Source organism: Salvia splendens, chromosome 3 (assembly GCF_004379255.2).
Source record: "Salvia splendens isolate huo1 chromosome 3, SspV2, whole genome shotgun sequence".
Lineage (NCBI taxonomy): Eukaryota > Viridiplantae > Streptophyta > Magnoliopsida > Lamiales > Lamiaceae > Salvia > Salvia splendens.
Genome location: NC_056034.1, coordinates 9302301 through 9315382, shown reverse-complemented (window position 1 = coordinate 9315382; position 13082 = coordinate 9302301). Strand labels below are relative to the sequence as shown.

The following is a 13082-nucleotide window of genomic DNA, read 5'->3' as shown; positions in this document are numbered from 1 at the left end:
TATAGTGCGATAATTTTTATTCTAATTAAGTTAAAATATACAAAAAATGAAAAAAAAATACATGAATGCAAAAGCGGCGCGCAACAATTCAACGTACAATAATTTTGAATGGCATCACTCTATAAATGGATGTCAAGAATAATGTTTAGATAGTTATCACACTCTTAGTTAATGTATGAACTTTTCCTTGTATCAATTAACTTGTAACAGTACTTTTTAAACTAGATATAGTGCTAATAATTACTCATTAGTCCAAGAATAATTTATTAAGAGCAGTAAAAATAAAATGAGATATTTCAATATGAACATCCGAAAATAAATATGAAATATTTAATGGCAAAGGCGGTGAATTAATAATTATCATGACACTACAAAAAGAGGAACTAGTGAGATCTCAACTTACTTGGTCATTTTACCTAACAAGCTTCTAGAAGTGATGTTTTTATTAAAGTATCCTTGATTGTGTTGGCTAAGGTAATCTCATCTCTTATGAAACACGTGTTTCACTCTGTTTTAAAAAGAGGAAAACGACATATTTGTCCATTTTCTAACTCAATAATTTTGCTATTAAACATCCAATTATATTGCTTTCATTCTCAGCCACAGATTTCAAAGGAAAGTACTAGTGTATCTTACTCGAAATTTAATTTCAATCGGCTTACTCTGCATGACAATTTCGATTTATTAATAGATAGTAGTAGTATATACTGAAAAAAATAGTATGCAAATAAGTACTATTATCGCATAGATTTTCATCACATCCAATCTAATAATCAACAATTATATAGTAGTATGTATGTGTTTGTATAGTCTATACAGACATAATTAGGTTTACTCATAATTATTTATGGTTCTAAAACCTTTGGCATCAAATTAATGTTTTGAACGTAAGTATGTTATGAGTTATGATTATGTAATTTTGGAATAATTTTTTTTGGCGTTTGTTGTGATTATATCTCCAAGAATATTGGGTGGCTTAGGATCAGCTTCTTGAGATATCGTGAAAGTGGGAGCACCAATCACAAACTCCCAAACTTCAGCCACAAAACGCTTATCTGTTTCATTTTCATATATACAAACAATTTTAAATAATCAAGCTCATGTCTCCTCATATTATTTTATGTTGCTTTCATGATCGTACAATCAAAATTCAAGAATTCGAGATTTGCACATCAGATTACAAAATTTCAAAGATCTTAAGATTTATGTTAGAGAACAAAGATAATTGAATTTGGGGTTGTAGCTAGTTCGACTTTGACCGAGTATTTTAGAGTAAATTGAAACATGATACCACTAAATTATTAATATTAAAATAATACTTCTAGTCTAATAGTATTGCATGAAAGCACAATGCAAAGGCGGAAAGCAAACTGGAATTAAGATATTAATTTGCTTATCATTTTTCTTCGTTAGTAAGTCTTGAGATTGTTCTTTCTTTGTTCTCTTTTTGGGTTGATTTCATTTCATCCAACAGTAAATTTATTCGAATTGTATGTCGGGCATTTATCACCCTTCTGTATATTATGAAATGAACTGAAAGATGTACTAATCGACATACATACCAATTGTAGGATTTCCACCCCACTTAAGTTGGGCTGCACATTTTGATCCAAAGATTTAGAACAAGACAAAATGGTTTTCTAAGCCCATTAATACGTTTTGTCACGCATTTTAAATGTTGCCCAAAGTGTATTATCAATCCATATGTTGGGCGTTGGCTTGGTTGAAATTGATTCAATTTAAATGGTATTATTAGTGCAAATTTTTCAAAATATTTTATGAACAATGCGGAGTAATACTTAATATTATATATGATTGCCTTCATATTATGTCATGTATATTTCTTAAATGTGATTATTTAATCCGTCTATAATCCATTGATCCGTTTTGCTATGTTTTGATCGTTATTCATTCTATATTTTAATAAGTATATTTAACACAATCTACTATTATAAAAAGTGAGACTTATATTCTACGCAAGAAACTCCTTCCAAAAGCATCCTGATTATTAGGCTTTCAATTGTACCTGGAGCTACCCTACCTTCCTTTCATTTGTTTGTCACATTAGCAATTTCTTTTCTCTCAACTTTCATCTTACTATGTACAGTACTACTTAGTATTTTTTTCATTGTCAAAAACATATATCTAAGAACAATATTTGTATTCAAGATTTCACCTTTTGTATTGATGCATGTTACGGGCTTTGTTGGTCGAGTAGACAAAAGTTGTAGGACTGAAAACCAATACTATATTATTTCCAGGGACCAACGGTATAAGCCGTGTTTGGAGTTGATGAATTATCCAAGAAAAAACAGAAAACTAGATTAGCCGATTCTCAATGGACGCGGGAATTCTTCAGCGCTTCGTTATTCCGTTAAACCCTCCACGCCAACGTCATGTTTCCCGCCCGCGCCAAATCAGGGTTTCCCTCAATTCTCAGGTGAACCGCAACCAATCTCCTCATCTTCTCATTCACAAATGATTGCTGAAAATTGACTGGAATTCGATTCAAATGGAAGGGAGGCTATGGAGGTCCCAAGCCGAAGAGGGAGCTGCTCGCCGAATGGGTGTCTAAAAACGACGATTTCGTCCGGAGCTTGCCGATATACGTCGGCGGCGCATCTCTGGCGGCTGTGCTCCTCAATCGAGCGGTGTCGGGCATTGCTCCGGTTGCTGACGCTAGCAGGCAAGTTCAATTATCCTGTGATATCGAATTAATTTTCCCGCTCTAGATCCAAAATCGAAGAAATAAACGTAGGAACTTCGAAAATGCATGTTTAAAATACGAATTGTTTGTATTTGCTGCATTTACTACTACTACTACTACTACTACTACTACTACTACTACTACTACTACTACTACTACTACTACTTTTAGTTAGGAAAACTAGAATGTGCAATCCTTTGTTCAACTACGCGTAATTTACTACTTTAGTACTATTTTATTTCAGAGGTATACTATCCTTACTGATTAGTTATATGAAAAATTTGTAGCTTGAACTCTCTGTTAATGGTTAATCAGTGAATTATTGAGCCTTCTACTGTATCTCTCAGTTCCCAGTCTAGAGCAGATCTGTTGACGCTTGGTTTGGCTGTTACCAATATATTGAATGGTCTTGTGTGGCTCTCAATTCGCCCAAAAACTATTTCTGTGGTGAGAAAAATATCTTCCATTTGATAGTTTTTGGTATGGTATTGGAGAAAATGGTTTATTTTTCATCCTTAAACTTCAGGTAGATCCCAATGGGGTGGATTGTCGAAGGATTTATCATGGACTTCCTGAATCTGTGACTTCAGAGTTACTCTGGTATTTATATTTATTCTATTTTAGCCACTTCTTTCACAGAAACCTTTTTCCAGTTCATCTTTCTACACTTCCACTCATTATAACTTTAATGAATCTTAGGCTGTTATTTTTTTTCAGATATTTATTGTTCCTGTTTTTCTCAATGTAAACTAATTTGTTCAAAGGACAGAAAAGGGAAAGAAAAACTAAAGCAAAGAAAATTATTTAGACAGATTAAAATCTCGGTTCTAGTTCCAACTGAAATATATGTTGAACAACTCTAAGAGTGATTAACAAATGCAGACTAACAATGTTTTCTTGTGAGATATTACAGTAAATTGAGAATGTTGATAGTGGTTATATAAACTGAAAGTCTGAAATAATGTTCACTTTATGAAAAGCGGAAAAAGACCTGATACTTTTTGCCAATCCTCAGGGCATGGGAGTCTATATCAAATGCTACATGCTGCAGATCCCTCATTGTAGTGTATGATGGTATCTGCATTTTGCAAATAGGGTTTGCTGATGTCTTGAAACCCAATGGAGATGAACCCATGGGTGTAGATGCTGACAAATTGATCCAAGGATCCCTCTATAAGGGACTTATGAGATCTGGATCACGTAAGATATTTTAGATGTTTACTTTGAATGGAAATCTTAGTTTTATTGAGGCATTTGATAGTGAATTGATATTGAATGAACACGATTTTCATCTCCAGAAAGTTATTTGGCTAATCTGTCATTGTATCCTGGGAAGACTGAGCTTCCGTTTCTACCTTCAAATACACAGGTATTTACTGTAATTGTCTTATCTTTGAGAAAGATATAAGAATTCTCCAATCCTTCTTGACTAATGTAAGTTATGCTTACACAATTTACTTCTTAACCTGAATTTATTGCCTTATGTAGTATAAATATCATATCTTGTGGACTTGTGGGTGTAAGAGACAGCAAACCACTCTTTAATTCACCATTGTGTAATTTGATAATTTTGTTATTAACCTCTCATTGTTCCTACAAAGTCTTCTTCTGTATCATTAATAGAGTCACGGTTCCAAATAAACATATGGCCTCTTTTTAGTATCCCATTGATATTTTTATAAAAACATCATAATCTTAGTTGTATACTTCTCCTTGTGTCTCATAAATGTGCATGTAAATCAGTACTTGTGAAGTAATTTTTAGGAAAATCATGATGTGTTTAGGCTGTTATCTTGCAACCACTTGGTGAAAAAGGAATTGCAATAGTTGGTGGTGACACAATTAGGGGATTCACTACTTCAGACCAGGTATTTAAGTATTTTTTCTGTTTTGATGCTTATCTAGAATAAGTTTCTACATTTTAACAACTGCCAAGTTTTACATGGGCTTCTCATGATTTATTCTTCAATTGGAAAAATGTGACCATAAATATTCTGTCATCTTCATATTTCTATGCACTAATTTCTAACTTTGTACATTTCTATTTCTCAATTTTAGGCATGGATCACATTAATAGCAGAGAAGTTAGATGCTACACTTGCAAAAGCTGTAAATAAAACTCAATTGACAGTGGAAGAGAATAGCTAATTAATCCAGCTATGACTTGAATTCCTGATCAGCCAATGATGCCTAATAATGCATCACTTCAATGGTAACTTCAAATTACTCAATTTATGTGTAGAGTGACTCGTAAGATGTTTATGTTCCTCGATGAGTAGATGACTAGAAAAAAATGAATGACCTTTCTTTTGGTGCTTCAGGATTATTATTATTATTGAAATGGCGTTAACATTAGAATTTTCAGGATAGTATATTTTGATGATTTTTCTTCGGGACAATTGTAGGCTAATCTCTGGCTAAATGCTAAAAGCCTGGCATCCGATTCTTTTGTTCCTGCAACACAAATGTCCAATTTTCCGGAAGCACCATCAAGTTGAGCCCCACTGTTACAGTAGATTGAGAATGCCAGAATTTTATGGATGTTCAAGCAGAGTATCTTTTAATGTAGAAGATACATTTTGTTGTTTCTATGCTACAGATCCTTTTGTATTTCATATTTCTAATGTCTTGCAATAGTTTCCTTACTTGTAAACTATTCATTCAATATTTATGCTGAAGAGTTCAATCATTCAATAAGAAAGCTAAAACTCACTTCCTTACTATCTATAGCTCTGTTTCTAATCTATGGTCTTTCTAATCTTCTCCCAAAAGCAGATGTGTACAAATAGGAAAACTATAAATGAATGTCTAGTGTGATCTTCTCCTATACAAGTGGCAGGAACACTTATTGAGCAGCGGCTGGTGGTGCCTCCCACGGCAGCAAACCAGTGTTAAAATCAGCCAGATTAGCCAAAACAAAGTCTCTGAGCCCTGTGTCCCAAACCTCACAGAACTTCTGTGGCCAATCAGGTGGCTCAATGGCTTCCGTCCCCAGCCCCGGTGCTCTGTCACGTGATCCCTCGTTCTGGTTCTGTTGCCAATCTGCAACGTATGTAGCAACTCTTCTGTAAAATTTTGCTCTAAATACCTCCCACACTTGGTATTTGTAATGATTGATGACTGCTGCAGTGGCAGGCAAATTCAGGTACTTGAATCCCTTTTTGAGGTGGAAATGGTGCACCACGTTGAGCAGGGTTGGGTCGAGTGCATCTGCCCTGACGATCGACTTGTGCCTCTCGGGACTCTGAAGCCGACAGCTGTACCCCACAGTGACCCCCTGTGGTGGCGCTGCACTCAGCCCGGACGGCCCAAAGCTGTGGCAGGATGTCCGGATCTCAGCTATGGTGCTCGACCACGACGACACATTCGCCACTAAGGTATGCAGTGAGCCCTGCTCGGCATACCCTAGTTTCCTGAATCTCTGGTGCTTGGGAGTCGTATATGGCAAGTGGAAATACTCATCCACATCCATGAATGAGATCCATTTGCATTCATCCTTTGCTCTCACTGCACAGTGAGAGAACCCTGCTTCCTGAGTCTTGATCCATGGCCACACGTGCCGGCTGACGTTGTAGTTCTCTCGATCAAGATTTCGGACAACCTCATCTATCCCATCATCGCTGTTGTTGTCGTACACAAACCACCTCTCCACCCCGAGCCACGCATGGTACATGATCCACTCGCGTATGGCTGAGCCCTGGTTCCACACCATCGTACACACACACAGCTCATATTTACCCTCACTCCTCTTCCTCCCATCATACCCTAAATTAGACACCTTCGCCACAGATGGCACGAGCAGACGCCTACGAACATGAGGCTGCTGCTGCTGCACGCCAATAGTGACGCGAATCCCATCAAAACTATCCACGTTGCCATGGACTTGCAACCTCCGTGGCAAAGCGCACCTCACAACCTCTTGAGCAGCAGTCAATGCCTTGGTCCTCATCACGCACCTATCCTTCCTCTCCCGCTTCCCCAACGCAAAATGGCAACTGAATTGGCTCGGGTCCGACTTCCTATCCGCCCTTAGATTCAATCCTTTCACAAACACAACAACAGAGCTCTCGTCTATTGCAGCTGCATAAGTAACACTGTTCCAATGCTTCAACGATGAATCATCCTCGAAAACCCTATCTTCGCCACGCCACCTCAAATTCGCAGCAGCCGAATAACTCCCAACCGGAAGAGGGCACCTGACAATGATCCTAAACTCATCGTATTCATCTACAGACAGCACCTTCTTCACAGCAGAACCACCACTGTAATTCCTGTCTTTTTCAATAAAATAAACACATTCCAATTTATCATCGTTCATCAACCCATCTTTCCTACTGCCGGTCACCAACAAGAGGACATGGTCAGGGAACAAAACCCTATCCTCAATCTCCAACGGTAACAAAACGCCCCCAAAAGTTTGTATTGATTTAGCAGTTGTAGTAGAGAGTAAGGATAAGCTAGAAACGAGTAGAACAGGGCGGAAAACGGAAGAAGTGAAGGGGAGTGTGTAGGATAAGAGGTAGAGGAAAGTGAGGAAGCTGAAGCAGAGGAGGAGAGATCTTACAGAAAAGAGAGATGGTCGGAGAATCCGTTTTCTCTTGCGGCGTTGATCGGAAGAGCTCATCTGTTTGTTGGTGAAGAAGAATAATTAATGAGATTACGGATCTGATGATTTAAGGAAAGGATTTTGCAAATGGAGAAAATTGGTTGTGCAGATCTGTGCGAGTGCCGACAGTGGTTGGTACAGCTTCTTCTTTTCTTTTTTCACTTTAACGTTTGTTGCTTCTGTTATTTAGTAATTGTCGGAGAGATTACTCTCTCTCTGCTGCTGCTTTATGGGAATAACTAATAATCTTTTCTTTTTTTACAGCTGCAGCAAGCTATGGCTTGCTTAAACGTGTGCGCTAATTCAACTATTCAGGTTAGATTCTTAATTATGCTTATTGATGTTTGGCTGACTATATTTAGGAGTGTTATTAATTGTGTAATTTATTAGTAGATGTGCATGTTTCATGACTAGGGAGACTTGCTACTTAATTTAACTATAACTACAAGTCTCGAGTAATTTTCTTTAATTTCTTCGGTTGCGCATCTTGATTTTTAAATTGAAATGGGTAGCGAAAAATTCGCTCGGCAATGGATCCGTTTGAGATTTTTTAACATTCTTTATTTCCCCCGAAATAATTGTTAAAATATACTCCATCCTTTAGGAGAGTCGGCTGCGAAATTGGATTTTCAATAACCAACAAAAGAAGTTGGATTTCTTCCAAGTTCTAAGATAGTCGCTAATATATGCGCAGTACGAAATAGAAAAAAAAAATATCAATCGACAATAGTCACGAGGACTTCATTACATTGCATAAATTCAAATTGACAATTCAAAGTATTCATTATGACTACATAACACAGTAATTAAAGTACTACTCGGTTACCTTAATAAGTTAATATTCAGTGTTATTAATGTCTTGTTGAATTCACCTAATCTTAATTAATTGCTTCGTATTTTTAGCAAAGGTATTATAATAAGTAACAATTTATTAATCAAAATAATAACAATTATTAATCAAAATAATAACAATTATTAATCAACCTAACTTACTCCCTCTTTCTTAAAAAGTTTGTCACATTTTCTATTTCTGTCTGTCCTACAAAATTTGGCACATTTCACCTTTTATCATTTATGGTAGTGAACCTCATATTCCACCAACTTATTTTCACTCACATTTTACACCATCGATCCCTCATTAATTGTCTACTTTTGTCATTTTCGTCTGTCCCCCATTGAATATCCACATTTTATTATAAAACGAATAGTATTATAAAAATGAGATCAATATCCACTATCTTTTTCAACTCATTTTCTTTACATTTCTTAAAATTCGTGCCGAAATCAAAGTGGACAATTATTGAGGGATGGGGATACTATAAAACTACTACTCCTAATATATAGAAGTATGGATTCATATGTCATTAACTTTTCAACTCAATTTTTATTATATTTTTTAAAATTCTTATCCGGTCAAAGTGTGTCAAAATTTATGTGGTGGAGGGAGTAGAATATTTGTAATAAATACTTAATTAAATGCTTCTTTTTTTGTCATTTATACAGGTCCATAACGGCCACGTGGAACATTGTTCAGAGCATCCCCATCCGTGCTCTTGCCAAAGAGCACGGATGTGGGCCCGGACCCACTTTTATTACTTTTTTACTCTCTGCTCTTAGGCAAGAGTACAACACCCACATCCATACTCTTCCGCAAGGACATGCTCAAGGGTCCCACCATTCTATTATTCAATTCAAATAAAAACATTTCCACAATATTAAAATGCATTAAAAATACTCGGAATACTATTACAAATTACAAAAAATTAAAAATTACATAATTAAAATCCTAAAAATTAAAAATTATATAATTAAAATCATAAAAATTAAAATTACATAGTTAAATTCATAAAATTACATAATTAAATTCACTACACGTGGCCGAATTTCGCTCAAATGTGTTTGATTAGGTCTTCTTGTTGCTCAATGTGGGTTCGGGTATCGCGCATTGTGTTTCTTGTTTCGATCCTCTCGCCCACCGTCGTATGCACACCTCGGCGTGGGGGAGACCTCGCGGTTGAGCTTCCGGCTTTATCCTCGTCGTAAAAGTTAGCCGCATTCGGTCCTTCGTCAGCTATAATCATGTTGTGCAAGATAATACACGTGTACATGATGTCGGCGATATTCTTAATGTACCACAGCCGAGACGGGGCCTTCACAATGTTGAATCGGCCTTAAAGGACCCCAAAAGCTCTTTCGACGTCTTTCCGAGCAGACTCTTGACGCTGCGCAAAAAGAACTCGTCTCGGGTCTGCGGATTGCTGAACGTCTTCACGAAAGTCGACCACCTTGGGTAGATACCATCGGCGAGATAGTAACACATGTGGTATGCATTTCCGTTGACGGTGAAGTCAATCGCCAGTGCTACACCATTCAAAACATCATTGAAGAGTGGTGAAGAATAGAGCAAGTTCAAGTCGTTGTTGAATCCGGCAATACCGAAATATGCATGCCAAATCCATAGGCGGTAGTCGGCGACCGCTTCAAGGATAAGTGTTGGGCCGCCACCTTTGTGGCCGTTTAAGTGTTGCCCCCTCCAAGCAGTTGGGCAATTCTTCCACTTCAAATGCATGCAATCAATGCTGTCAAGCATACCGGGAAAACCGTGGACTGTTTCGTGAAGACGAAGCAACCGTTGACAATCATCGGTGGTGGGTGCCCGAAGGAATTCTTCACCGAAAGCAGAACGGACGCGTTCGCAAAAAATTTTAAGGCATAGGATTCCAGTTGACTCACCGACATGCAAATACTCGTCGAAGAGGTCAGCTGTTTGCCCAGTAGCAAGTTGTCGGATGACACAAGTACACTTCTGCAATGCCGAGAGACTTTGCCGACCGGTTGCGTCTTTACTTAATTGAGAGTATTCAACACGAGCGGACAATGTGTTGACAATACGCATAAACAACCGTTTTGACATGCGAAAACGGCGCCGAAAGTAATCTTCCGGAAACCGCGGTTGGTCGTAAAAATAGTCGGCAACGAGCCTTTCGTTGGCTCTCTCCCGGTCACAAGGGATGTAGCTGCGAATTGATCTAGTTGGTCGAGGAGGAGGGGTGGGGGTAGTGGCGGCGACATAGGCTTCATAGGCGGCACGATATTGTTCATAGTATTCTTGTTCTTCGCGCTCCTCTTCCGCCATGATATCGGTGAAATTCATTTGAGAGGGTTTGAGTGAGAGAGGAAGATGTAGATGAGTTGTATGAAAAAATATGAATGGGAGATGATTTGATGTGAAACATGGATGATGAATGTGTGTATTTATAGATGATTTTGGGAATAAAAAAATTATAAAAAAATAAAAAAAAATTCAAAAAAACGGTAATAAAACGACCATATTTTTGGGAATCTGATTTTTTTTAATTTTTGGTATTATTTTCGATTTTAAAAATATGAATTTCCAAGGGATAATCCGTTGGTCAATACAAACGCGCCACGTAGCCTGCTCAGCGGCACAGACGTGCTCGATGCATCGAGCAACGCCGTGCCAGCGGCGGGAGTGCAGCAGCGGCGACAGCGGTGCCGCCCCAGCGGCACGGACGCCGTCCGTTCCAGCGAGCACCGCTGAGGATGCTCTTACCCGCGCGTTAAAGAACGTTTAGATTCTGTACATGTGGCTGATAGTTGTTTGATTTACTCTCGGAAATTTAGGGTGATAGATTGATCTGATCAGTTTTAAAGCATTACTGGGTCAGTTTTGGTCGTTTTCGATTATTTATTTGAAATAAATAAACTGGAAAATGGATGTCCATTCTCTTTTGTTTTGCTTTTATCGAGAGCATACTCATTCTCTTTACATTCACAGTTAATAATTCCATAGGATCGACACCCAATTATAAAAAAAAATAAGAAAGTAAGTGAATGAGCAAATTTAGCTTTACACACCATCTAAATGACAATGAATTGTTCGTATTCGATCTACTAAATAGTGAAAATTGGTGAATTTTGGAATTAAAATTTTCTTTTTTGTACCCTTTTCATGAATTTGTGTCAATGTTATTTGCGTCTCGTTATAAGGTTACAGTAATTGAAGATAATGAGGTAAGTACATTTTAAAAAGTTACGGAGGAGTAACATTTATTTTAAAATAAAATAGAGTCAACATGATATAAATAACATAATAGCAGATGAACAATTTGGGCTTGCAACACAACCAATAATATTCTTTTTCTAGATAGGTTGTGAAGTACAACTATTATACTTACCCTATCCTACTCTAAGTGGAGCATTTCTATTCTGGCACCGAATTTTATCTAGTGTTGTTTTGTGAGTTAAATGGAAAGAATAAAGTAAGAGAGACAGAAAAAGTAGAGAGTGATTTTCCATTTTTTAAAATGTGTCATTTAGAGTAGAACATCTCAAAAAAAGGAAGATGTATCACTTGGTGTGGGACGGATGGAGTATAAGGCCATCTGCAACACTGTCTCTTATCCGTCCCTTAACCGTCTCTTAAATTACTATTCTTGGGTCCCACTGTACTTTTTACTCCATCTCTTAACTAAGGGACAGAACCTGCAACCCTCCATCTCTTATCCGTCTCTTAACCATCTCTTAAATTACTATTCATTCATTTTCATTTTTTATTTTTATTTCCAACAAATTCAACTAATAAAAACACATTTCATTAAATAAAATAAATTTACAACATAAAATTCTTAAAAAAAATAAAAAAACATAATTAAAAATCCTAAAAAATGAAAAATACATAATTTAATTTCTTCCGTCCACTCTCACTAAATTCAAAATCTTTAAAGCTCAAAGAAGCAGAAGAACGGCGATGATGTGCGTCTACCAGTTGTCAAATTTTGTCCAAATGTGCTCAATTAGATCATCTTGGAGTTGGGCGTGGGCGGTAGAGGCACGTGTCCTTGCTCGAATAGACAACCGTTCTTGTATAGACGGATGCACTCCACTTCGAGGCGGACTACTTGCGGTAGAGCTTCCGGGGGCTTCAGGGTCGAACCAGTTTCCCGCCTCAGGTCCTTCGTCTTGGACAATCATGTTGTGCAAGATTATGCACGTATACATGATGTCGATCATACTCTCCATAAACCACGTACGAGGCGGGGCTTTGATAATGTTGAAGCGCGCTTGGAGAACCCCGAATGCCCTCTCCGCATCCTTGCGAGCAGCCTCCTGCTTCTGCGCAAAAAGAGCATGCTTTGCGTTCACAGGCATGTTGCACATCTTCACGAAGGTTGGTCACTTCGGGTAGATGCCGTCGGCAAGATAGTACCCCATATTATACCGTCGGTTGTTAGCGATGAAGTTGATGGCCAGCGCTTTACCATCCAAAACTTCGGCGAAGAGGTCGGATTGGTGGAGCACGTTTACGTCGTTGTTTGATCCGGGGACCCCGAAGTACGCATGTCAGATCCATAGCCGGTAGTCGGCAACGGCCTCGAGTATAACGGTAGGATGGGTGCCTTTGTGGCCGCTCGTGTACGACCCCCTCCACGCCACAGGGCAATTCTTCCATTGCCAGTGCATGCAATCGACGCTGCCGAGCATCCCGGGGAATCCGTGCACTTCTTCGTGAAGGTGGAGCAGAAACTGGCAATCTGTCGTGCTTGGCTTCCGGAGAAATTCGTCGGTGAAGGCTGCCCGGACGCCTTTGCAGAATTGGATCAAGCACATTCTCCCAGTGCTTTCTCCAATATGGAGGTATTCGTCGAACACATCCGCCGTTTGTCCAGTCGCAAGGTGACGGATTACTGCAGTACATTTCAGCAGCGTCGTGTGGCTGGGACGGCCGACGGCGTCGAACCTTTCTTG

The 13082-nt window shown here is 38.4% G+C and overlaps 2 protein-coding genes across 3 annotated transcripts; one reads left to right on the top strand and one right to left on the bottom strand.

The window, feature by feature from the left end:
• The first annotated feature begins 2066 nt into the window (after window positions 1–2066).
• Window positions 2067–5430, top strand: LOC121794774 (protein COFACTOR ASSEMBLY OF COMPLEX C SUBUNIT B CCB4, chloroplastic). 2 transcript variants are annotated; one of them, XM_042193113.1, is made up of 9 exons: window positions 2067–2440; window positions 2520–2686; window positions 3055–3154; window positions 3234–3307; window positions 3723–3907; window positions 4006–4076; window positions 4492–4575; window positions 4766–4919; window positions 5113–5430. In XM_042193113.1, the coding sequence occupies exons 1-8, from the start codon at window positions 2339–2341 to the stop codon at window positions 4853–4855; spliced, it is 873 nt and encodes a 290-aa protein (XP_042049047.1). In that variant the 5' UTR covers window positions 2067–2338; the 3' UTR covers window positions 4856–4919; window positions 5113–5430. The 2 variants fall into 2 exon arrangements, with proteins under 2 accessions (XP_042049047.1, XP_042049048.1); XM_042193114.1 differs by lacking the exon at window positions 4492–4575.
• Window positions 5350–7529, bottom strand: LOC121794773 (glycosyltransferase family 92 protein RCOM_0530710-like). Its single transcript, XM_042193112.1, has one exon. It carries the CDS (start codon window positions 7329–7331, stop codon window positions 5553–5555), a length of 1779 nt encoding a protein of 592 aa, XP_042049046.1. The 5' UTR covers window positions 7332–7529; the 3' UTR covers window positions 5350–5552.
• Window positions 7530–13082: the final 5553 nt, after the last annotated feature.

Bases quoted from the DNA above. Each gene is read 5' to 3' on its own strand.
- LOC121794773 (XM_042193112.1), bottom strand. From the start codon at position 7,331: ATGAGCTCTTCCGATCAACGCCGCAAGAGAAAACGGATTCTCCGACCA.
- LOC121794774 (XM_042193113.1), top strand. From the start codon at position 2,339: ATGGACGCGGGAATTCTTCAGCGCTTCGTTATTCCGTTAAACCCTCCA. The intron at 2,687-3,054 runs GCAAGTTCAATT...TGTATCTCTCAG, and splicing joins CCGGTTGCTGACGCTAGCAG to TTCCCAGTCTAGAGCAGATC. The intron at 3,308-3,722 runs GTATTTATATTT...GCCAATCCTCAG, and splicing joins GTGACTTCAGAGTTACTCTG to GGCATGGGAGTCTATATCAA.